The 25,317-nt window shown below is 46.0% G+C and overlaps 2 protein-coding genes and 5 non-coding genes across 8 annotated transcripts; 4 read left to right on the top strand and 3 right to left on the bottom strand.

Moving 5' to 3' along the window:
- Positions 1-21: 21 nt before the first annotated feature.
- Positions 22-103, bottom strand: trnal-aag. Its single transcript has one exon. It is a non-coding gene; the product is annotated as a tRNA-Leu (tRNA).
- A 565-nt stretch (positions 104-668) lies between these two features.
- On the bottom strand, positions 669-5,139 carry LOC121305744 (aurora kinase B-like). Of its 2 annotated transcripts, XM_041237498.1 has the most exons (9): positions 4,759-5,139; positions 4,116-4,168; positions 3,910-3,994; positions 3,592-3,625; positions 3,269-3,460; positions 2,963-3,101; positions 1,675-1,823; positions 1,413-1,587; positions 669-1,232 (listed from the first exon to the last, which is right to left on the bottom strand). In XM_041237498.1, the coding sequence occupies exons 2-9, from the start codon at positions 4,161-4,163 to the stop codon at positions 1,062-1,064; spliced, it is 993 nt and encodes a 330-aa protein (XP_041093432.1). In that variant the 5' UTR covers positions 4,164-4,168; positions 4,759-5,139; the 3' UTR covers positions 669-1,061. The 2 variants fall into 2 exon arrangements, with proteins under 2 accessions (XP_041093432.1, XP_041093433.1); XM_041237499.1 differs by lacking the exon at positions 4,759-5,139 and having other exon boundaries at positions 4,116-4,718.
- Positions 5,140-7,247: 2,108 nt separating this feature from the next.
- LOC121305754 lies at positions 7,248-7,381 on the top strand. Its single transcript, XR_005948117.1, has one exon. It is a non-coding gene; the product is annotated as a U8 small nucleolar RNA (small nucleolar RNA).
- Positions 7,382-7,708: 327 nt separating this feature from the next.
- Positions 7,709-7,782, top strand: trnan-guu. Its single transcript has one exon. It is a non-coding gene; the product is annotated as a tRNA-Asn (tRNA).
- A 552-nt stretch (positions 7,783-8,334) lies between these two features.
- Positions 8,335-8,417, bottom strand: trnal-aag. Its single transcript has one exon. It is a non-coding gene; the product is annotated as a tRNA-Leu (tRNA).
- A 520-nt stretch (positions 8,418-8,937) lies between these two features.
- On the top strand, positions 8,938-9,019 carry trnal-aag. Its single transcript has one exon. It is a non-coding gene; the product is annotated as a tRNA-Leu (tRNA).
- A 5,879-nt stretch (positions 9,020-14,898) lies between these two features.
- Positions 14,899-20,634, top strand: LOC121305740 (galactose-3-O-sulfotransferase 2-like). The gene is made up of 4 exons (XM_041237492.1): positions 14,899-15,049; positions 18,478-18,588; positions 18,724-19,015; positions 19,598-20,634. The coding sequence occupies exons 2-4, from the start codon at positions 18,479-18,481 to the stop codon at positions 20,531-20,533; spliced, it is 1,338 nt and encodes a 445-aa protein (XP_041093426.1). The 5' UTR covers positions 14,899-15,049; position 18,478; the 3' UTR covers positions 20,534-20,634.
- The last annotated feature ends 4,683 nt before the right edge of the window (positions 20,635-25,317 follow it).

Consider the following 25,317-nt stretch of genomic DNA (forward strand, 5'->3'; position numbering starts at 1 on the left):
TATAAATCATTAAAAAGAAGCTGGCAGCGGTGGGATTCGAACCCACGCCTCCGAAGAGACTGGAGCCTTAATCCAGCGCCTTAGACCGCTCGGCCACGCTACCCTGCTGACCGCACCGTCAGAACACGGCTGCGACACTGTCGTCATGGGAACAAAAGCAAATCAAACATCCATAAAAGTATATAAATAGCCACAATCTCGTCCAAACTAAACATATAGGCACAAGCAGGGCTGCTTCTGCGTGGTTTGTATTTGACCGGATGAACAGTCCTTATTTGGTTAGATATTTCTCTCTGTCTTTCCTCCACACACGCACACACACACACACACACACTAACCCCGAGGGGATAATATATCGTAAATGAATCACTGTATAACATTACGTGCGTTAATATTATATATATATATATACACACTTTATAAAAAGAACCCCCTCGATATATATATTTTTTTGTACAAAACCGTGCAAAGCTGGCGAAGTCAACTCTTATCAAATTCATCAGAGGGGGTTAAAATCAACACCGATTTTATATTATACAATGCGAGATTCACAAGAGCATTGCAAGTCTACAATGCGATATTCGCAAGAGCAGCGCAGGGCTACAATGAGAGATTCACACTGAAACAAAGTAGAAAGACGCCTTCTCTTACAGACCACGAAGACGTGATAGAACAGAAACACAACCTTTATTAAATTTGCACAGAAAATATTTACAACAAGATTACAGACAACAGAATAAATCATTTTCATGTCAACATCACTGTCCCTCAAACCAGATCACAAGAGGACAGACAACATAGAAAACATCTGTGAAAAGCACATTACAGAAGGTCAGAGGTGTGAACCAGCTACACCAGTTCTCCCAGTCCTTTGAGTCCAGGTGTGGTTTAAAAGCAGGTCCCTTTCAGGAACAGGGCTGGAAATACACCACCATCCCACCCCACCATTGCATAGCACTCGGATCCATTCCTGGTTTTACTGTGACCAAGGCACACCTTCGCCTGAGCAGCAGCAGTAGGCGTGTGGGGGCGGTTGTAACACGCGTGTGGCTGGCCTGGGCTCAGCTCTTGGGGTGGTACACTGGGGGCAGCACCCTGCGAGAGTTGGTTTTCACCCAGGTGTGCTCCAGCACTTTCTTCAGGGGCAGCCGCATGGAGGGGCAGTGCCTGAGGAGCCTGGAGATGAGGTCCTGCGCGCCGGGAGAGACGATGCTGGGGAACTGCATGTCCACCTGGGGAGGGAGAGGAGAGGACAGGGCTGGACACTGCGGAGGCTCTCGGTGGTTCAGTGCTTACAGAAAGTTGATAACTATACCATGGCCAAAAGATCTGCGAAATGTCAATGCAGACACACTGCAATGCATTGGCTGTGAGGCTGGGTACCAGAGCAACCCCCCCCCCCCCATATTCACCTTGGTGATCCGGGTGTAGGTCTCGCTGTGGCTGGCGGTCTCAAAGGGGGGGGTCCCGACCAGGAACTCGTAGCAGAGCACCCCCACACACCACAAGTCTGCATTCTCACTGTAGGTCTTCCCTTCAATCATCTCAGGGGGGAGGTAGTCCAGAGTCCCGCACATCGTCTTACGCCTGGAGAGGGGAGGAGAGAGGAGAGTCATAAAGGGTAGCAGGGTGGTCCCACCCCCGCCCCCCCAAAGGGTCCCGTCCCCCCCTCACCTCATGGAGGGCGCGTGCACAGACCAGCCAAAGTCCGCTATCTTGAGCTCCCCCCTGAAGCCCAGCAGCAGGTTCTCTGGCTTGATGTCTCGATGGATCACTTTCTGCTCGTGGCAATACTGCAGGGCATCCGACACCTCCTCTATATACTGCAGAGCAACACAAACACACACAACTAAACCCATCCATTATCAACACCGCTATACACTGCAGAGCAACACACACACAAACAACTAAACCCATCCATTATCAACACCTCTATATACTGCAGAGCAACACAAACACACACAACTAAACCCATCCATTATCAACACCTGTATATACTGCAGAGCAACACAAACACAAACAACTAAACCCATCCATTATCAACACCTCTATACACTGCAGAGCAACACAAACACACACAACTAAACCCATCCATTATCAACACCTCTATATACTGCAGAGCAACACAAAACACACAACTAAACCCATCCATTATCAACACCTCTATACACTGCAGAGCAACACAAACACACAACTAAACCCATCCATTATCAACACCTCTATATACTGCAGAGCAACACAAACACACACAACTAAACCCATCCATTATCAACACCTGTATATACTGCAGAGCAACACAAACACAAACAACTAAACCCATCCATTATCAACACCTGTATATACTGCAGAGCAACACAAACACAAACAACTAAACCCATCCATTATCAACACCGCTATATACTGCAGAGCAACACAAACACACAACTAAACCCATCCATTATCAACACCTCTATATACTGCAGAGCAACACAAACACACACAACTAAACCCATCCATTCTCAACACCTCTATATACTGCAGAGCAACACAAAACACACAACTAAACCCATCCATTATCAACACCTGTATATACTGCAGAGCAACACAAACACAAACAACTAAACCCATCCATTATCAACACCTCTATATACTGCAGAGCAACACAAACACAAACAACTAAACCCATCCATTATCAACACCTCTATAAACCCACTGCAGAGCAACACAAACACAAACAACTAAACCCATCCATTATCAACACCTCTATATACTGCAGAGGGGGAGCCAACAATCCATCCTGGGTTCCACACTGGCCGATGGAGGAGTTGCACTGGCTCCCCGTTGAGCCCCGATGTGGACGCTGCGGACAGGTCACCCCCCCCCCCACTCCATCCAGACAGAGTTTGCATTGCAATCCAACAGCTCCTAATACTGCCCCTCTCTCTGTAGCAGTGCCCTGCACCCTGTGCACCCCTCTCCTCACCGTGGCGCTGCGCTGCTCGTCGAAGCGTTGGCAGCGCTGCAGCTCCTTGTACAGCTCCCCCCGCGGCGCGTACTCCAGCATCAGAAACACGCGCTTGCGGTCGTGGAAGTAGTTATAGAAGCGCAGGATGTTGGGGTGCCTGCGGGGGGGCGAGAGAGAGTCAGATTAACATAGAGCAGCACACCTGCGCACCCAACTCACACAGAACCAGTAAGGGAGAAATTATACAACTCGAGGGGTGAAAAGGGCTCCTGTTGCAGAGTCACACGATCCCTGTGTTTGAATCCCCTCCCCTCGGACACTCACCTGAGACGGGACTGGATCTCGACCTCTCTGCGAAGCTGGTGCTCCACTCCCTCCTTCTCGATCTGGGACTTGAACATGACCTTGAGGGCCAGTATGAAGTTAATCTCCCTGTCCCGGGCCAGGTACACGTTCCCGAACTTCCCCTTCCCCAGCGGTCGGCCGATATCGAAATCCTTGAGAGAGAACTGCTCCCTGCAGAGACAGGGGGGAGACACAGGGTCAACACACCCCAACAAGAGACAGGGTCAACACACCCCATGAAGACACTGCTACGAGAGTCCAAACACTGATCTGAGTTCTAACTGTGAATGAAAGGCTCTTACTGGGCAGGGGGTTCAGCCATGACTCTCCCAGGACCTGCACGGAGACACAAGATTGTACAGTGAATGTTTGTGAGAAAAAAAACCACAACCTTTAAATGTATATACATGGAAACAGGAAAAATATGCTTGTAATATCTAGGGCTCTTCTGTGTGGCACACTTCACTATAAATACAATGAGTAACAGGTGGTAGAGCACAGAGAGTCTGACACCGAACACAGTCCTGGCATTCAGCAACACCTAATAAGTGGTGCTGCTGAAGGTGTGATCCAGTGCCAGGAGCACGCAGCGACCCCCCCCCCCCCCCTGCAGGACTGACCCGACACTGCCACGGTCCGGACACTGGCTCCAGAACTGCTCTTCGGGACACGCTGAGGACCGCCGATCCCAAGAGGGGTTAAAAACTGGAACAGAAGAGGAGAGAGAGAGAGTTACACAGGACACAGAGACCTACCAGACCTACCTCTCCAGGACCAGGGCTGGACCCCCCCTTGCCCGAGGGGGGCTGGTGAGTAGAGGGCTTACCTGCGGTGTGGAGGTGCTAGCTGGGGGCAAATTCTCTTTGATAGACATGACTCCTGGAAGAAAGAGATCTGATGAGAGCAGGGAAGTATATTTTCAATTATTAGTTTATCATCCTGAAATTGCAAACAGCTTCAGGAACGCTAGCTGCCTTTAACTCCGTGAACAACTTGTGTTTTTACTAGCGGGTCTCTCCAGGTCTTCAGAGCCGCTGCGGTTCAGTTCAGGGCGCTGCTTCCACACGAACCCTTTAATATTTATCCCGTATAGACTTATAGGAGAAACGAAATAATAATAATAATAATAATAATATAATAATCATCAGCCAGGAGCCGCTTTGCGAAGCAGGGCAGAAAGAAGCAGCTTTTGCTGGTCGGGTTGTGTTTGGTCAGGGTTACAAAATCGCTGAAGTGTCGATTATTAACGAAACAAAAGTATTTGGGTGGAAAACCCAAAGGTGTATTTAAACTGACAACACAACTACACAACTACACAACTACACAAACACACTCGCGTACAAAAACACCCTGAACTCGCAACGGAAGACACGACTCAGACAGGACACGCGTGTATTATTCCAGGTGGAAGCGCTTTACGCTTCAGTAACGCTCGGGTTGTTTGTTTGTTTATTTGCTTGTTTTCTTACCTCGATATTTACTCTCAATTCAGCGGCGCGGCTCCTGAACTCGACCCGCCGCGCAACCGCCGAGAAATTTAAAAAACCTTCTCTCTCTCCTCATTGGATGCTCTCCGCCCCTGATCGCGCGTCACCGGCCAGCGGTTGGTTTAAAGGTAAACAGAAGAAGCGATCTGATTAGACGCGAGAGTGCCATTCTTCCTCCAACCCGCCAATCAGAACACGCCCTCCTCCTTCCTCCCTCCTCCCTCCTCCGACCAGTTGGTTCATTATACGTGAAGGGCCAAAATATTAGAAACATCAACACATCGGGACATAAAAACATAATTTTACAAACGAGAGGAGGCCATTCAGCCCATCTTGTTGGTTTGCTCGTTAGCAGCTTATTGATCCCAGATTCTCATCAAGCAGCTTCTTGAAGGATCCCGGGGTGTCGGCTTCAACCGTGGTCATTGCTGGAGCCACGATTCGGGTCCGTTCTGGACGGGCGGGACCGGGTCGTCCGCGGTAAAAACGAAAGCTGCAAACGAGAGATATAAAAAAAAAGTGTGTGTGTGTGTCTCTGTGACTGTGTCTCTGTGACTGTGTGTGTCTGTCTGTGTGTGTGTGTCTCTGTGTCTGTGTGTGTGTGTCTCTGTGTGTGTGTGTCTGTGTGTGTGTGTCTGTGTCTGTGTCTGTGTCTGTGTGTCTCTGTGTGTGTGTCTCTGTGTGTGTCTGTCTGTGTGTGTCTGTGTCTGTGTGTGTGTGTGTCTGTGTCTCTGTGTGCACACCACTCTGACACTGACTGGACACACACAGAAGACACACACTGTCTGTGTGTGTGTGTCTGTTTGTGTGTCTGTGTGTCTGTGTGTCTGTCTCTGTGTTTGTGTGTCTGTGTGTGTGTGTGTGTGTGTGTGTGTGTCTCTGTGTGTGTCTGTCTGTGTGTGTGTCTCTGTGTCTGTGTCTCTGTGTGTGTGTGTCTGTGTGTGTGTCTGTGTGTGTCTCTGTGTCTGTGTGTGTGTGTGTCTCTGTGTGTGTGTGTGTGTGTGTGTGTGTGTCTGTGTGTGTGTGTGTCTCTGTGTCTGTGTCTGTGTGTGTCTGTGTGTGTCTCTGTGTGTGTGTCTCTGTGTGTGTGTGTCTCTGTGACTGTGTCTGTGTGTGTCTGTGTCTGTGTGTCTCTCTCTGTGTGTGTGTGTCATGTGTCTGTGTGTGTCTCTGTGTCTGTGTCTGTGTGTGTCTGTGTCTGTGTGTGTGTGTGTGTCTCTGTGACTGTCTCTGTGACTGTGTCTGTGTGTGTGTGTGTGTGTGTGTCTCTGTCTGTGTGTGTGTCTGTGTGTGTGTGTGTGTGTCTCTGTGTGTGTCTCTGTGTGTCTCTCTCTGTGTGTGTGTCTCTGTCTGTGTGTGTCTCTCTCTGTGACTGTGTCTCTGTGACTGTGTCTGTGTGTGTCAGTATATATAAGTAAACTTATTACTTTTCTATGCTGACATATTCATGACACAGAATACTTTGCAAACAGCTGGAAGAAGCGGGATTTTATCCAAATCGTCCTGAAAAAACATTTTGTTTAATCGTTTAAAATTCATAACTTTTTTTTTTTTTTTTTTTTTTTTTGCACTATTGCAAACCATTGAAAAAAAACTGAATACACCTTTTTTTTGGGAGGCTATAGCTTTAAAGTATTTTTGTATTAGAAAAAATAAAAAATAAAACAAAAAAAATCAGAATGTGTAAAAACGAAATTCAAAACTTACCTCGAGCACAGCTAGCCCCAGTTCAAGATAGCGGCGTTTGGATTAAGTTTAAAAACCTGAAATAAAACAACATTTAAAAAAAATAAAAATAAACGAACACAATCTTTTTTTTTTTTTTAATCTTTATAATTGTAAATAAAATAATCTCGCTGTTTCTGTATTGATTTGCCAGAGAAACTCCTCGTTGCCACAGCAACCCAACCGAACCCTCTCGCTTCTCGCGAGAGCTGTCACCATGGTGACGCGGCTCCCTTCCCTCAGCAGTGTATGGAAATTTCCATTGGGGGGGCGGGGCGTCGTGGGTATATTTATTTTAATTTAATTTAATTTAATAAAAGAAAACAAACAAACAAATACAAACACTATCTCGATCGCACTAGTTACAAACACGAAAAAAAAAAAAAAAAAAAAAAACTGACGGTAGAAACACTCCGCCGAGGAACGACGAAACCGATTCCGATAAATACCGAAGAGTTCCCAAGAGCCAATGAGCGAGCCAATCAGCGTCAGCTTCGGGGAGCTGTATGCAAATTAGCAGAACGGGAGAGGGAATCGTTTCAGTAAAAAAAAATAAAAAAAAAATACGATTGCAATAAAAAAAAAAAAAAAAAAAAATACAACTAAAACAAGTTATTCGAAACGCAGGAAATGTCCGTTTGCATATCTGGAAAAAAAAATTAAAAATCTGCGGGTATGGTTTGTGTCACCCTGAGCTGCGGGAGGTGTGTCCCGGCTTGCTCGCCTCTCTAGCCGGCGCTGTGGTATCGTCAGTGAGGTGTATCCTTACCTGTTACTCCAGCAATGGAGCAGCAGAGCGTGATGAATGGAGAGCAATGAGCCGGTGATTAACCGCTCCTCCTCGCCGGGGACTGCAACTCCCCTCCGAGACCATTCTGACTATCACTGGCGATCGCTGATCAATGCATGTGTTGAAAAGCATAGATTTTATTATTAGCTTGCTTTGGGCGCAAGTGACTTTTATATACCAGAATAACAACATTAAAGCCTAAGTTTTTGCGCGGCGCTGATCAGTTTTATAAAAGGAAACCTACACATGCTTACTGCTACTTTATATCCCCACCTCCCCATGCTTTTGTGTGTATTAGGCTCACAATATTTTTCTCACCAATATATATATGTGTGTGTGTACATATATGTAGGAAGTATTTTAGTTTTCTCTTGCCTCTATAAGCCCTATAAGCTTGTAAGGCGGTGGCGCAGTGCAGTCTCTGTGGCGCAATCGGTTAGCGCGTTCGGCTGTTAACCGAAAGGTTGGTGGTTCAAGCCCACCCAGGGACGTCTTGTTTATGTCTTTATTTATTTTCCTTTCGAATATTCCACAAAATTAATTAATTAAATAAACACGTACATACATACATACATACATAATTAAAACACAGTATCGAGAATAGCAGACTCATTAATGAGAGCCCCTTTTAACAAATGCTCTTTAATTTTAATTAATTTGTGAACCGTTTAGTGTTGCTAAGTAATATTTAAGTTTGCGAGCAAATCTACCGCAAAACCCAACCATGTCAAAAACTGAATTTAAAATAAATAAATAAATAAATAGAAATGGACAACAGCCTTTTAAAAGAAAAAAATATATATATTTTCTGTTTATTTTACCATTGAATTATCCAATATTTACAGCATGGCTTAAAATAAACGAGAGAAAAGAAAAAAAAAACAATTTAAGAAGAAAAACGTTTATTTATTAAATAACAAAACAAAATATCATAAATGTAAAATATTAAATTATGTTATTGAAATGCGTCATTTCACAGCTCTGCAGTGGCGAGATTTATATTAACAACAGTCATATTATATTATAAATCATTAAAAAGAAGCTGGCAGCGGTGGGATTCGAACCCACGCCTCCAGAAGAGACTGGAGCCTTAATCCAGCGCCTTAGACCGCTCGGCCACGCTACCTCAGCGAAAGGCTGGTTTCACTGGGGATGGATCCCACTACAGAGCGGCCACGCTACCTTACTGGAACACGGGCCTCGGTTAAAAATCATACTATTAATAATGATTTATTTGGGTTCTCTTATTTATCTATTTATTTCTTTATTTTCTGACAAATGCACCTGCCTTTAAAGATGTTTTACGCCGATTTTTATTACAAAGTGAAACGAGCCGATTGACTAAGACTCCTTTCTACTCCAGAGAATAAATAACCCTCCCCGTCCCTCATCCCCGTTTTTAGCCGTGGTTATCCCCCCCCCCCCAAAAAGGGGTAGTGTAGTGGTTATCACGTCTTGCTTTATGCAAGAGGTCTTGGGTTCGATCTCCAGTGAAACCAACCCTTTCTGGGTTTCAATGTCTTCATTTATTTTATCGCGTAATTTATTTAAGTCTGGTACTATTAAAATTACTGGGTGTGTGGTCGTCGTTGACCCTTTTAGTATATGTTGAGTTTAGAGAATAGAGGTAAGTATTTGATCAGCACGGTAGCGTGGCCGAGCGGTCTAAGGCGCTGGATTAAGGCTCCAGTCTCTTCGGAGGCGTGGGTTCGAATCCCACCGCTGCCATGAAGATATTTTTCACCTTATTTTTAATTATTATATTTGATTAAAATACGTCTATAATATTCACACAGTTTAAAAAAAAAAAAAAAAGTTGAAATTTGTGTCTGATTAAAAATCACATTCAAAGCAATAACTCATGCCTCCCACAAGAGGGCGCCAAATCCCTGTTTTAAAACAAACTATCCTTGATCACTAATCAATTGGTTAACATTAAAACAACGACGTCTACAAATGCATAATATTCCCCGTATATCGTCAGCTTTCGTGTGTGCATTTCATTATTTGATTTGATCGTACAGGAAATATTAATCCATATTCGGAACACGCCCTTCTTGTTCGCGTATGCTTTTTTTTTTTAATGTAAAACGAAAACAGAACTAATCGAACGGTGGTTCCAGACAGAACGCCTCCGCACGTCGGGGCGCTAGTGACGCAACAATGCCCCCTCTTTGTATAAAGTCGGAACAGCTGGTTATAATAAACATGGGCTGCTATTTCTTGCCCAAGGCTGGGTTTTTAATGACTTGGCCATGTGGACGGTGTAAGGTTCAGAAATAGGAAATTGGAAACACGATCCGTCCCAACTGTTTCGGCAAGTCATGCGGTCTGACGCGTTCCTACACTAGCTGCCTGGAGGGAGAAAAAACACACAGCATGCTTTTTATGAGAGGAGAAACTTAGGCAATAATAGAGAGAGAGAGAGAGAGAGAGAGAGAGAGGGAGAGAGAGGTGGAGGGGGAGGGGGGGTGGGGGGGGGGGGGACACGAACATACTCATCTAATTAGTAGACAGTCCTCACGGTTTGAGGGTACAAAATTTTGGGGTAGTAGGACTAGTTGATTAAGTGACTAACCCATGGTAATTTTGTTGCTGCCAGATGTTTACGTACTGTAAAGGGGCATATAGCAGTCGCGTCCTCAAGCCTGCCCTGGACTGGAGGGAACACCCCTTTCTCTTAGGGGGATAGGGTAAAGCCTTGTGTCGGGAAGGAATACAGCCGCACTCAACGAAAAAAAAAAAAATTACATTTTGCTTTGGCTTGATCTAGCTTTTTGATCCCAAGGTGTTGTGTTCTTGCCGGAGGCGTCAGCAACCGAGATCACTGAGTTGTTCAGGGGGAGAACATATTCAGTCCTCTGTCGACAAATTTTATTTGTATCCCGATACGAAAAGAACCGGGTTCCCGAACCAAAAAATTAACCTGAACCCGGTACACTTGCCAACCAGATTCCTAAGTTTATTCCTGTAACCTCAGTTGATAGGCTAGGGTTGCCAAAAGCCGTTAAGTACGCCAGACTGCTCAATGTGAGATGGATCGACGGACCTTCTCTTTTGGGTTGTGTCGTAATTACGAAAAAAGAAAAAATACTCTAATTCTCAGTTTCTGAGCATCAGAAGAGAGAGAGAGAGTTCTCTCGCTCTCTCCCTTCTCTATCTGTCAGTTCAGGGGGGGGGGTGGGGGGGGGTGGGGGTGCTTCAGTATGCTGACTTGTATGCCGTAGTTCCTCCCCACCCCCCATACTTCCCCCCCCCCCAGGTAGGAGGCACCGGGCCCGACGCCCCATAGGACAAATGTTGTCGTGTCTTCGTTACATTCAGTCTATGATGACATTAAAGGGGTTAGCAAGGTATTTTTGTTGGACGGGAACTCGACCTCCCTCCGTGGGGAAAAAGAGATCCCCTCCCCCCTCCGTCAATAGTCTGCGAACAACTAAGTCAAGTCAGAGACACGTAAGGTCCAGTACTGAGACACGAAAGCAACGTTCCAGGAGCACGAAGTCCTGTAAGTCTGAGACACGACGTGAAAGTCTTCCATCCGAAGTCAAAGTCAGAGACTCACGAATAGTTAAGTCGGACAGAAATGTCTAGGAATATCCTGTCGACTAAAAATCAAGTCAGGAGACCAAGAGTTCTCAGTCCTGAGACATCTCTGTTTTTCATTTCAGTCTCTGTGCGGTCCCCCCCACCCCGTCAAGACAATAATGTTCAGTACCACAACGTTCCAAAGGCCGATCACACGAAGTCAAGTCTGACATGGAACAGTCTTAAATGGGCCAGAGACCACGGAAGTAAAGTCTGTACACGGAAAATGTAAGTCAGAGCACGAAGTCGTCAAGTCTGAGACACCGAAGTCAAGTCTGACCCACGAAAGTCAAGGTCAGGGGATATGACGACGCAGTCAAGTCAGAGCCACATAAAGTCAGGCCAGGAGACCATCGAAGTCCAAGGCTGAGAAACGAAAGTTCAAAGTCAGACAACGACAATCAAGTCAGGAGAGCCACAAAAAAAGTACAAAGTCAGACTGACAAGAAGTAAAGAAAGACAGACAAGAAAATCAGTCAGAGTCACATAAGTCAAGTCCAGATACAAACAAGTCAAGTGAGACAAGAAACAAGAAAGGCCAGTAGGGAGTACACAAAGTAAGTAGAGACACGAGTCAAGTATAAGGGAGACACCGAAGTGTCAAGTCCAGAGACACAAAGTCAAGTCAAGGGGGACACGACAAAAGTCAAGTCTCAGGGAGGACAGCAGTTAAAGTCATGGAGACACGAAAGGTCAAGCCGAGCGACGATAGGTTCAAGTCCTCAGACGAAGAAGAATCCCTAAAAACAACGACTGGAGTAAGGTAAAGTCCTATACAACCACAATTTTAATTCTGATCGACAACGGTTTTGGTGTCGTTTGGATCTGAGAGAGAGGGGGGGGGATTGATGTGGGGGGGAGGTGGAGCAAGGACTAAAGGAGGGGGAAGAGAGGCAAGAGAAGAGGAAACGGCGGGGAGGGGTATGGGGAGAGTCACAGTACTGGGAGAGGGATGTGGTTGAAGCAAAGTCTAGTTCCTGTCTCCTCTCCTCTCTCTCCCACACACATACTTGTGCTTGTATCTTTTCAAACTCCTATAGGCTGCTGTCACCACTGCCGCAGCAGGGTTATACCACAGTAAGAGCACAGCAAAGTTTAATAAAGGCTTGCTTTTATAAGGGCTATTTTACCATAGTTTTATATATAATTTACCAGACCTCTCTGTGCTTTACAATGCATCCCTGTGCTTTACCAGACCACTCTGTGCTTTACAATGCTTCCCTGTGCTTTACCAGACCTCTCTGTGCTTTACAATGCTTCCCTATGCTTTACCAGACCTCTCTGTGCTTTACAATGCTTCCCTGTGCTTTACAATGCTTCCCTATGCTTTACCAGACCTCTCTGTGCTTTACAATGCTTCCCTATGCTTTACCAGACCTCTCTGTGCTTTACAATGCGTCCCTATGCTTTACCAGACCTCTCTGTGCTTTACAATGCTTCCCTGTGCTTTACCAGACCTCTCTGTGCTTTGCAATGCTTCCCTATGCTTTACCAAACCTCTCTGTGCTTTACAATGCTTCCCTATGCTTTACCAGACCTCTCTGTGCTTTACAATGCTTCCCTGTGCTTTACCAGACCTCTCTGTGCTTTACAATGCTTCCCTATGCTTTACCAGACCACTCTGTGCTTTACAATGCTTCCCTATGCTTTACCAGACCTCTCTGTGCTTTACAATGCTTCCCTATGCTTTACCAGACCTCTCTGTGCTTTACAATGCTTCCCTATGCTTTACCAGACCTATTTGTGCTTTACAATGCTTCCCTGTGCTTTAATGGTATGGGATAAGACCCGAAATCGTTACGAAGCGAGACAAGAAATTTACATTCTAAGAAAGAAGAAAGAATTTCTTTTCCCTTTTTGTCAGAACCCGAGAATCGCTTCTTTGCTTTGAGAGACTAACTCTCTTTCCTTTTGTGAACAGTAAATTAAATTAAACACGAAGTTTAGGGAACGGATTATAGCTCCATCTCAGTGTTCATGTAAACAGTCCCAATATTCTCTAGCGTGGTAAAGCGCGTTCCTAATCCGCTGGAGGGAAACATAAACTGTTGATCGGCGTGGCTTCAGATTTTTTCTGTTCTGGTTTTAATATCTCCGCCCGAGGGGGTCGCATAGGGGCGGGTATAGTTTGCACCAGTGCGGGGATGAATGCCGCTATTGTTCTGCAGAAATCTGTAAGGCAGCTGGCAAAACGAAGGTTCAATTCAGACTCGCGGTGAAGCGGCCACACCCGAACATGTGAGTGAGGGAGCGAGTGGAGGAGAGACTGCGTTTTAATGAGATAGACGCCCGCTTGAAGCCTAATGCACTTGAGAATTAAGCGTGTGAGTGGATAGGTCTACTGGAGAGAGGGGGAGAGAGAGGGAGAGAAAGAGAGGAGGGAGAGAGGAGGATGAGATGAAGTCAGTGCCTGACGCTTATGGTCGACTGATGATATCACCAGCCTCCACTTGAGCTAAGGTGTTAGAGAGGGAGAGGGTTAGAGAGAGAGAGAGGGGGGAGAGGGATCTCTTTTTTTTGTTGTTATTAAACCTAGAGACACAGAGAGAGGGGTTGGGGGAAAGAAAGAGGTTTAGAGATTCGTTATTCAACGTAAACTAGAGCGAGAGATAGAGTGGGAAGGAAAAATTGAGTGGGAGAAGAGGGAGGTGGAGGAGAGAGGAGAGAGGAGAGTGGGAGAGAGAGGGAGAGAGGGAGAGAGAGAGAGAGGGAGGGGGAGAGAGGCAGAGAGTGGGAGAGTGGGAGAGGAGAGGAAGAGAGAGGGATTGGAAGAGAGAGAGAGAGGAGAGAACAGGAGAGGTGAGAGGAGTGAGGGAGAGTGAGAGAGAGGGGATAGCCCTTCTCTCCCTCTCACCCGATCTCCCCTCGACCCTCATCCATTTCCTGAGAGGGAGGGGAAGAGGACCCCCTTCTATGGGATCAGAGTCTTTCGTGGGAGCAAAGAGGAGGGAGAAGACTCTCCCTTGGGAGAGGGGGCTCCCCCTAGGAGGGGGGATTGATAGAGAGAGATGGGGATGAGACGAGAGAGAGAGAGAGAGGGGAGAGGAAGAGGGGGGATTGGGAGAGTGAGAGAGTGAGAGAGATGAAGAGGAGAGAGGAGAGAGAGAGACGGGGGATTGGGCTGGAGCGGGAGAGCGGAGGAGGAGTGAGAGGGAGTTTCGAGGAGAGAGAGAGAGGAGGGTGAGAGAGGGAGTTGGAGGAGGAGAGGAAGAAGGGAGAGAGGAGGGCAGAGGGAGAGAGAGAGGGATTGGGAGAGGGGAGAGAGAGAGGAGCGAGGAGGATGAGAAGCGAGGGAGAGGAGAGGGAGAGCTGAGAGAGCAGATGAGGGATTGGGAGGAGGGACGAGTAGGAGGATGAGAGCGGGGGGATGGGAGAGAGAGCGGAAGTGGAGAGCAGGGGGAGAGAGAGAGAGGGAGGAGAAAGAGAGAGAGAGGGATTGGGAGGGAGAGAGAGGAGAGAGAGGGGGGGGAGGGAGTGGGAGAGAGAGAGAGGAGGAGAGAGAGAGAGAGAGAGAGAGAGGACAGAGGGGGAGAGAGAGAGAGAGAGAGAGTAGGAGAGGAGAGAGGAAGAGAGAGAAGAGGAGAGAAAGAGAGAGGGGGGGTCTCGCTAAACCTCCTCTCTAGCTTCCCTCTAACCTCTCTGGAGAGTAGAGAGAGAGAGAGAGAGAGAGAGCTAGGAGACGAGGAGGCGGACCCTCCCTTCGCGCTCTCCCTCTCTACCCGTCTCTCTCTGGGTACTCTCTCTCTACCTCTAGAGAGAGGCGAGCTCCCCATCTCTCCTCGAGAGGAGAGAGATCTCTCTCATCTCTCTCTCTCTCTCTTCTCCTTCGTCCTCTCCCCCCCCCTCTCCATCACGGAGTCTCTCTCGCCTCTCCTTCTCTCTCATCATCCTCTCTCGTCTCCCTTTCCTCAGAGAGAGGGAGAGAGCGAGGAGGAGGAGAAGAGGAGAGAGGAGAGGAGTAGATGAGAGGAGAGAAGAGGAGGAGAGGAGAGGAGAGAGGAGAGAGAGAGTCCAGTCTCTCTGAACTGTGCTGCATGTGTGCTCCCGTGTGTGACGGGCAGTCCTGTTGATCAGATAATGAGATCCAGAGAGGCCGGAGTCCTCGTCTAACCCACCCGGCAGAGAGAGCTGTGCAGTGCGGGGAGGGCAGCGGCGGCGACCGCGGCTCGGGTGAGTAATCCAACGAGACGTGAAAATAAAATAAATAAATCATGCTTTTTCAGTTATGAAGACCGTGGAAGTCTGTGCAGCGAATGCACGTTGCAACGTAGACCAGTTACTGTTAATCCTGCTTGGGCTGAATTTACTAAAAAAATAATTTAAAAAAGTTATAGCGGGTTACTTTTACAATGCAAAATTATATTTCTGTAAAGAATAAGGAGGGAAAAAAAAAACATAATATTTAATATGCTACACATTTCGCAAACACACACACACACACACACACACATATACATATATATATATATATATATATATATATATATATATATATATATATATATATATATAAAACAATATAATTTTGATTTAAAAACTGCTGTTTTTTCAGATTACTTAAGGACGTTTGTCTAGTAATATAGCGATAATAATAAAATATTACACATAACTGAACCGTATAAAAATATCGGGAGCACGTCGTGTACAAGCATGGACGCAAGCCGAAAAATTAAAAAAGTGAACGCGTGTAGTTGTCGGGTGGCAAAACAACGCGCCCGGGATCAGTAACAACACCGTGTGACAATTATTATTATATGACGTCAACCGGGGCCTCAATTGCTGTGGGGTATCTCGTTCAAATTTATTATTATTATTATTATTATGTATTTTTTTTTTTAACAGGATCTGTTTGAAAATGCAGGCTATAGTAAGCGCACAGATGTCAATATTGAGGATATCTTAGAGTCAAAAGCCTAGAAGCACACTGTTTGTAATTCCACTGTAATTCCACCCAGGGTTTCCGTGACGTCATAAACTACGAGAGGGAAAGCAGAGTTTAGAAACATCCATCTCTCTTTCCTGCTTTCACCTGAAGAAGGGACCTTTGAGGTCTTGAAAGCTTGTGAATAGTCATTGTTTTGTCAGTCCAATAAAAGGTGTCGCGTCTCCTTCTCTTTGTCTGTCATCTCTGCACGAATACGGCTACCGTTTCCATCTGCCTAAACCAGCTCAGAGACCCAAGACGGGATTCCTGGCGCGTCTGTTATTTTTTCTAATCCTCAGACCCCCTTGCGATGCTGATATTAAAGAAGACGAGGTTCAGAGGGTCAGTCCGGTGTTTTTTTAATCCTCGTGTTTCAGGGCTGTGCAGACGGTCAGTCTCGTTATCCTTTATTTGGACGATTCACCTTTACCTCGTTTTAATTTCCTGTTCCTCTCCAGTTTCTCTGCCATGCGAATGCATCATTTTGAACGTTTTCTCACTCGAGTGATTGAAAACGAGACATGTTGTGTTTGAAACTGGTAACCTTTGAATGTGTTTTGTCAAGAGTATCAACCCATTCAAAGATTTCACTCTATAAAACTACTGACATGTTAGTGTCATACTTGGAAAGTGGTCAGGAATAGCTCAACGAACGTCCTACGTCGTATGTGATCCATATTCCATAGATAGTATATCATACTATATCAAAATAAACATTTTTCATGGAATATAAGATCACCTCCTATAATATATAGATAGATAGATAGATAGATAGATAGACAGAGTCAAACAGGCAGACAGATGGTGTGCTAGGCAAGCTTCAAAACCCGCTTTTCAGGAACTGAGACTTGAAAGCTGGTTCCGGGAGACCTAGTTTGAGGTTAGCTGTATCAAACCCGCCCCGAGTCTCCCCTGGTGTGCCGGGAAAGGGTCCTGAAACCCAGTCTCCTGAAACCGAGTTCCAAGCCGCAGAGGGGCTCATTCTTCCCTCGGCTTAATAAACTAAAAACGATACTCATAATAAAATCGGCAGCTGTTACCACTATATGGTATAATGAAAGGACTAATTTGATACTAATGAGTAAAATCGGTCATTATTTCCTCGGCTAAAGCTAAATACTTGTTGTGCTGTTGTTACCATTCATAGGTTATAATTGACAAGGTGACTGTTACTGAAAGTGATCTAGACATGGGTACCCACGGGAACTGGGGTGAGGTGAGTGTGGTGAGGTCCACTCCACTCCACTCCACCCACCGAATCAGACAAAGAAGCCGCTCCGCTCCCAGCGGCTCACCGCAGGCGCGCAACGGAGGCGGGGATGACCCTCAATACACTGGTGTCAGGGAGGGACATTAGTTGTCTAGAAAGCCCCTGAATATCAACAGATTTCGGGGACTTGATTTGTAAAAATCCGCTCGTTGAATACTCGTTTTCATCTCGGTAGGTTGAAAGGGATTATATAGATCCTGACACTGGTGGGCAACCTGTGGGCTGTTGTGTTCCTGAGTTCCCTGCACTCGTGTCTAACCCTGGTGTAACTCTCAACACTGTTGTCTGCTCTTGATCTGCCCCAGATATCAAATCACACTGTGTTTTGTATTTGCTCTTATTAGGACTGAAGTCACTGTATTTTGTATCTTTTCTCTTAATTGTGCTGTAATTCCTGTTATGTATTTTTTGTACACAACTATAAGTCACCCTGGGTAAGTGTATCTGCTAAGAAATAAATAATATATAATAATAATAAAATAATAATAATAATAATAATAATAATAATAATAATAATAATAATTCTAAATAAACTTTTAGTTCTATTTCAATATAATTTTGTACTAAAACACGATTATATATATATATATATATATATATATATATATATATATATATATATATATATATATCACGGGGAGACCCGCACTGGAATTCAAGCCCTTCACCACTGGGAGGAAGTGCTGTGAGTCACACTCCTTACACCAGCAAGGAAAACGACTCGCCTTTTACTGATTTTCCAACACTCTGTTGATGTTGTGAAGACAAACTCGAGATAGTATTAATTATTATGTAGTATGCTATTATTATTCATTAATAATAATAATGACGATAGCCGTTACTCTATTAGACTCTACCATACCATACATGTCTTTATAAAGTGACCAGGCAGTGTGTGTGCGCGTGTGTGTGTGTGTGTGTGTGTGTGTGCGTGTGTGTGTGTGACAGTGTGTGTTGTGTGTGTGTGCGAGTGTGTGTGAGTGTCTGTGATCCCATTCTACCAGCCTCATCCCATTGCAGCTGCCCTGTATCTGTGCTACCATTGCCCCTCAGTCTAATAGAGAGCCCTTATTGCATTGCCACTGCAGATGCCAGCCTCCTGTGTGCTTGTAGGCTGAGCTCCTATTAATAGATAACGAGAGATGGGTTAAACCAGGATTATTATTCCTGATCCATGTAATCTCTATCTGCAGCGAGGCAGTGCTCAAAGGAGCTGTGTGACAAAGTGACCCTGCTGGAAGCAATGAGCTGCAGCTGACAAGAATACTCAGCCATCGTCATCGCAGTGCTCCTGTCTGTGTGTCTGTCTGTCTGCATTGCCATTGCAGTGCCCCTGCCTGCCTGTGTGTCTGTGTTTCCTCACTCTCTCACACTCCCTCTCTCCTCTCCTCTCTCCTGTCCCAGGATGTCTCGTTTGGTGTGGTGCAGGTTGCCCGTTTTGGGGAAGGCTGTTCTCCTGTTTGTGGGGATCGGCTTCGCGGTGCAGATTCTGGGGGTCATCTTTAACAAGAAGAGGTACGCCTGCCAAGGGCATCCCAGTGCAGCTGCACAAGACCTGTGCTGCCATTGCCCCTCATTATAACACAGAACCATTGTAATGACTGCTGAACTGTTTGATAATACCTCTCCCCCCCCCTCCCCTCGATTCAGCCCGGCCCTGGAGAGAGCTGGCCCTCCCCTCCCCGTCTCCGGGGACGCGCCGACCTCCTGCTCTCCTCGAACCCAGGTCATGTTCCTGAAGACCCACAAGACAGCTAGCAGCACCCTACTCAACATGCTGTACCGATTCGGGGATGCCCGTAATCTGAGCTTCGCCCTGCCAGTGGGGTACCAGCTGGGGTACCCCCGCCCGTTCCACGCCCGCTACGTGAAGGGGTACAGAAACTGCAGCGGCCAGACATTCAGCATCATGTGCAACCACATGAGATTCTACCAGCCTGAGGTACAGCGCAGTGCTTCTGAAACTGGGGGAGCAGAATGTATTCTGGAGGGGTGTCGGAAGGGTCAGGCAGTTTGAAAACCGATCTTAACCTACAGCTTTCACCCCTGAAATTTTAGGTTTGAGGCGTCATTTTTAAAAAAGCAAAAAAAACTAGATGAATGTAATTCATATCTTTTTATTATTGAACAGTATGCAATCAGAAAAGCTATCCATTGATATCACAGACAGATCCTCCCAAAGGCAGTATTATTAGCACAGTAGTATTTCATGTTAGATTTTGTTCGACTTTATGTTCGACTTTATGAAGCAAAATGTGTTAATTCTATAGGCGATGCAAAATTTTCTGGCCATAGCTGTAGATATCTATTAACTTAAATCTTACTGCTGTTATTTCTTCTCCTCCTCTCCCTCTCTTCCCCTGCCTCTCCTCTCTCTCCCCCTCTCCTCACTCCTCCTCTCCTCTCTCCCCATCTCTCCCCCTCTCTTCTCCTCTCCCCCTCTCCTCTCGTCTCTCCTCTCTCCCCCTCTCCTCTCCTCTCCTCTCCTCTCTCTCCCCCTCTCCTCCTCTCCTCTCCTCCTTAGGTCCAGAAGATCATGCCCAGGGACACTTTCTACTTCTCTATCTTGCGTGACCCCGCCTCTCTGGCAGAGTCTGCATACTCTTACTACAAGAACTCGTGCCCAGCTTTCCAGGGGTCCCGGGCGATTGACGACTTCATCGCGGACCCCTGGAGGTACTACTTGCCCCGGCTCCCCAACAGCCACTATGCCCGTAACCTGATGTGGTTTGACTTCGGGCTGGAAGGCCACGGGGGCGAGTTCAGCCTCCCCCTGGCCCGGACGGGCGTGGCCACCGTGGAGCGCTCCTTCCACCTGCTCCTGCTGGCTGAGCACTTCGACGAGTCGCTGGTCCTGCTCCGCCACGCCCTCTGCTGGACGCTGGATGACGTCGTCTCCTTCCCACTGAACTCCCGCAGCGGGGAAGCCAAAGCCCGGCTCAGCCCGGACCAGCTCCGCCGGCTCAGGGAGTGGAACGCCCTCGACTGGTTCCTCTACTCCAGCTTCAACCAGACCTTTTGGGAACGCGTGGAGGCCTTCGGACGGGATCGGATGGCCAGGGAGCTGGAGGAGCTGAGGGAGAGGAGGAGGGAGCTGCAGGGGCTCTGCCTGTCCCAGGGAGGCATCCCGGTGGAAGGGAGAAAAATCCGAGACCGAGAACTGCAGCCTTTCCAGTACGGCCAAGCGAAGATCATGGGATACATGCTACACCCAGGACTGGACGCCTCCACCAGAGAGACCTGCCTGCGAATGGTCATCCCCGAGCTGCAATACAAGGACCTGCTAGATGCCAAACAGTTCCCCAAAAGGGACACGGGGGGTCGGGGGGCTGGGGGGGAGCAGCAGGGGTTGGCCCATCCTGGGACGGGGAGGGAGGTCGGCACCGACACGCAGGAGACGATGGGTAAAGGCGAGGCCGATTCGGAGAGAAACGCAACGCTGACTGGGCTGGCCAGATAGCAGGAGTGCTGTGTGACTTTTGTGGTTTCTAGTGCCTTCATCAGTGTTACCGAAACTAAACTGAGTCAAGCAGACCAGCGTTTGGGCTCTAGTGCCTTCATCAGTGTTACCGAAACTAAACTGAGTCAAGCAGACCAGCGTTTGGGCTCTAGTGCCTTCATCAGTGTTACTGAAACTAAACTGAGTCAAGCAGACCAGCGTTTGGGCTCTAGTGCCTTCATCAGTGTTACCGAAACTAAACTGAGTCAAGCAGACCAGCGTTTGGGCTCTAGTGCCTTCATCAGTGTTACTGAAACTAAACTGAGTCAAGCAGAGCAGCGTTTGGGCTCTAGTGCCTTCATCAGTGTTACCGAAACTAAACTGAGTCAAGCAGAGCAGCGTTTGGGCTCTAGTGTCTTCATCAGTGTTATTGAAACTAAACTGAGTCAAGCAGAGCAGCGTTTGGGCTCTAGTGTCTTCATCAGTGTTATTGAAACTAAACTGAGTCAAGCAGAGCAGCGTTTGGGCTCCAGTGCCTTCATCAGTGTTATTGAAGCTGGAAATCTTGTATTATAAGGCTGTGGAACCCAATAGTTGAAGAGTAAATCTGGATCGACTCTAAATCTGGATCGACATGAGGAATTTTAATATTTATTATTTATTATGCTAATAATTTGTTAGTGAAATAACGTGTTGAATTCTGAGAATGCTGATGCAGTTTCACTGAACGCAAGTAAACGCTGACCCCCTGTGGCAACTCTAGGAACTACACCCATTGAGTCCTATGTTAATAGCGGTTATTGATGGGCTATTTTGTCTATTTATAAGCCACACTATAACCCGTGTTTCTGGGTCCTGTTGCTCCTGCAATATCGAGTTGCCTCTACCTGTCTTTCGAGCAGCTTTGAGACAGCCTGGAGAATCCTACGTTACAGGCAATGGCAAGGCAAGAAATTTATTATTATTATTATTATTATTACTTTTTTAAAAAATGCAAATAAAAAAATAAGTGTTATTTGTTTTTTCTTCATAATAAAACTTTTTATTTTGCTGCATCACTGAGTACAAGATTTTCCTGTAGATAACTCTTTGCTTCTCTCTCTGGCTCTGTCTGCTTGTGGAAGTTCTCTATTGCATATTTGATTATTTATTATTATTATATATTCGATATTATTATTATTAATAATAATAATATAATAATAATAATAATAATAATAATAATAATAATAATAATGAAAACTAACACAAAGCCCATTCGTTATGTTAAAAATAAATAGAAAATTATTCCACAAAAAAAGTAATATAAATTAAATAAATAATAATACAATTCTATAAAATGAAAAGCTTGTTTTCTAGAACATATGTATGCATTGGTCTTCGGAAGAGATCCTATTTATGATTCGATGTTACATGATTCTTAAAATGTTACTTTTAGCACAACACCCCCATCAAGCTTGTGTTTACCACGCTCTGAGCCATGGCAGCTGTTATCAACCTGAAAACCGGGGAACATGTTACAATACTTCCCTACACTCTTTACCAGACCTCTCTGTGCTTTACAATGCTTCCCTATGCTTTACCAGACCTCTCTGTGCTTTACAATGCTTCCCTATGCTTTACCACACCTCTTCTGTGCTTTACAATGCTTCCCTATGCTTTACCATACCTCTCTGTGCTTTACAATGCTTCCCTATGCTTTACCAGACCTCTCTGTGCTTTACAATGCTTCCCTATGCTTTACCAGACCTCTCTGTGCTTTACAATGCTTCCCTATGCTTTACCAGACCTCTCTGTGCTTTACAATGCTTTCCTACGCTTTACAAGACTTCGCTGTGCTTTACAGATCAGGCTGCTGGGGGGTTGGGTTGGGTTGGGTTGGGGGGGGGGGGGGGGGTTACAGTTTTTCCTAACAGGGCATTTGTTACGAAAAACAAAAGACAGTAAGAATTCCTGTGGTTTAAAACTTAAACAGTATTTTTGTTTTGTTGTTTTTTTTTTCAATTGGTTTATAAACATGAAAACAGTAGCTGGCTCAGGATACCTTTCGTCTCAGTTCTACTGTGTCTTCTGCAAATCTTTGCACAGTTTCGGCAGCAGGGGGCGCTGGCGGGCTGAATTTGAAGACGGTTTGTGCTTTGAGGGGCTGAATCGTTACCATACATCAATTGAGAAAGCTTTATTATTATTATTATTATTATTATTATTATTATTATTATTATTATCTATTAAAAAAGCAAGCATCTGATTTCTCGTTAGATTTTTCTATCTTTCAATTGCTCAAAGTTAACGGGGTTCAATAATATATCTATGAGTACACTGTGAAAAAATAAATACAGTTCTGACAACGAGGAAAAGGCCTGTTGGATCAAGCTTGTCTCGTCGTAGAGCATTCTCGTGCTGGGACCGGGGCTCGCATTTTTTGTGACTGAATCTAGCCCTTTAATAATATATGATCTATATATCGCCTATATATATTATATATAATATATATATATATATCTATATATATATATATATATATATATATATATATATATATATATATATAATTCCCTAGTCAGGTTTCAGAATGAAAGGGAGCTCTTTTTAAATATAAAGTCTTAAACGCTTAGAGGTTTTTTTCAGCCGTGTGCAGATCTGCTTGAACAACCGCCCCATATCTCCAGTGGGTTTGATTTGCTGTACGAAATCAAGCCGCTGTTGCGGGAAATCTTTGGTGAAAATAGGCAAAATTAGCGATGACTCGAAAAGGCCACACCTGCAATTCATTTGAAACAGTAAGCGAAAAACAGTCACCAGCGGAAAAACGCACAAGACCTTTCAGAAGCTGTTTCTAATTAAAGCACAAAGCGGTCTAACATTTTCACCCTTCATGCCTGTTTCTATATCCCCGATTACTGAGCTGAAAACTGAAATTCTCCCACCCCGAGGTGATTTCGTGCAGGCAGGTAAATAAAGGAGATCAGCGACACATCTGGAGCTGCTAGATTTGCACACTGCTGTCCATACCCAGACTGAACCTGGTAGACAATGCAGCCTTTTAGAACTGGAACAGAACCTCAGAACTGGCTCGGGGTTCTCAGAACCTCAGAACTGGCTCGGTGTTCTCAGAACCTCAGAACTGGCTCGGGGTTCTCAGAACCTCAGAACTGGCTCGGGGTTCTCAGAACCTCTCAGAACCTCAGAACTGGCTCGGGGTTCTCAGAACAGTCATCTCCAAGGCACTGAAGCTTTCATGGATGCAGGTGTATACAGGAGATCAGAGACGCCTCTGGGGGAGTTTGGATACATTTTTGAATTGCGTTTGTGATTGAGTTTTCTCGCCCGTGGCATTCCCAGCGCCAGGGAATTTATAACCCTGCTTTATTTTCCTGCGGAGTGACTTGTTCTTTCCAGGAGGGAGGTGCCCCGCACAGTTTAGGAACTGCGCTCGTTTGAAATACGCCTTGTTATCACTGGCATCCTAAACTGTGCTGCCTTATCTCCTGATTCTGTGCTGTGACGTCTCTACTGCTGTGCTAGACAATGGCTTGGCTGGATCACACAGTAACGGGCTCTCCTTAATTAACTCTGGGAGTGACAATCCACTGCGGTGGAGCGCAGATTTGTATATAATATCCCCCTTATAAAAATATCCCCGTAGTGAAAGCACAGCCAAGTGTAATAAAGCACAGGGAAAGCATGGTAAAGCACAGAGAGGTCTGGTAAAGCATAGGGAAGCATTGTAAAGCACAGCCAAGTGTAATAAAGCACAGGGAAAGCATTGTAAAGCACAGAGAGGTCTGGTAAAGCACAGGGAAGCATTGTAAAGCACAGAGAGGTCTGGTAAAGCATAGGGAAGCATTGTAAAGCACAGAGAGGTCTGGTAAAGCATAGGGAAGCATTGTAAAGCACAGAGAGGTCTGGTAAAGCATAGGGAAGCATTGTAAAGCACAGAGAGGTGTGGTAAAGCATAGGGAAGCATTGTAAAGCACAGAGAGGTCTGGTAAAGCATATAAAAAACAAACCATGGTAAACTAACCGTGATAAAGCTTGGTAAAGCACATTAATAAAAATGAAAAACTGTGGTCAGTGCTGGCAGTTAGTAGTCTCTAGACAGGCTAAAATATACAGAGAAAAATGCAATGCAAACCAGACCAAAAAGGAAATGTGAATAATTCATTAATGCCGCTGGAAGCGCTTTAAAATCATTTGGGCCGCAGTTCACAGTAAGTCCGCCAGAGGGCGCTGCAGACTGTTTTTTTTTTTTTTCCTTCGGTCTGGAGCGGCAGGCCGGCAGGAGTTAAAGACGTTACTGACTGTGGAAGCAGCGCTGTTTGTCTGCCTCCGCATCGTTTAATAATAGCCCTGTCCTGTCTCTCTTCTGTCGGGGTGTATTTGTAACTGTCTCTCTCTCTCGCTTCTTTCCTGAGATAAAAATGAACTACTTGTAAAATGCTGCTGCAAAACGTCCCTGTCCCAAATACTAATGCGCACCGTGGCAGACTTGGAAATAATTGCAGCTGATGCAAACTTCAATGAAACCCAGGTACAGCACAGGGGAGCAGGGAAGAGTGCAGGAGAGCAGGGTACAGCACAGGGGAGCAGCGAAGAGCGCAGGAGAGCAGGGTACAGCACAGGGGAGCAGGGTACAGCACAGGGGAGCAGGGAAGAGCGCAGGAGAGCAGGGTACAGCACAGGGGAGCAGGGTACAGCACAGGGGAGCAGGGTACAGCACAGGGGAGCAGGGTACAGCACAGGGGAGCAGGGAAGAGTGCAGGAGAGCAGGGTACAGCACAGGGGAGCAGGGTACAGCACAGGGGAGC

Source organism: Polyodon spathula, chromosome 44 (assembly GCF_017654505.1).
Source record: "Polyodon spathula isolate WHYD16114869_AA chromosome 44, ASM1765450v1, whole genome shotgun sequence".
In the NCBI taxonomy this organism is placed as follows: domain Eukaryota; kingdom Metazoa; phylum Chordata; class Actinopteri; order Acipenseriformes; family Polyodontidae; genus Polyodon; species Polyodon spathula.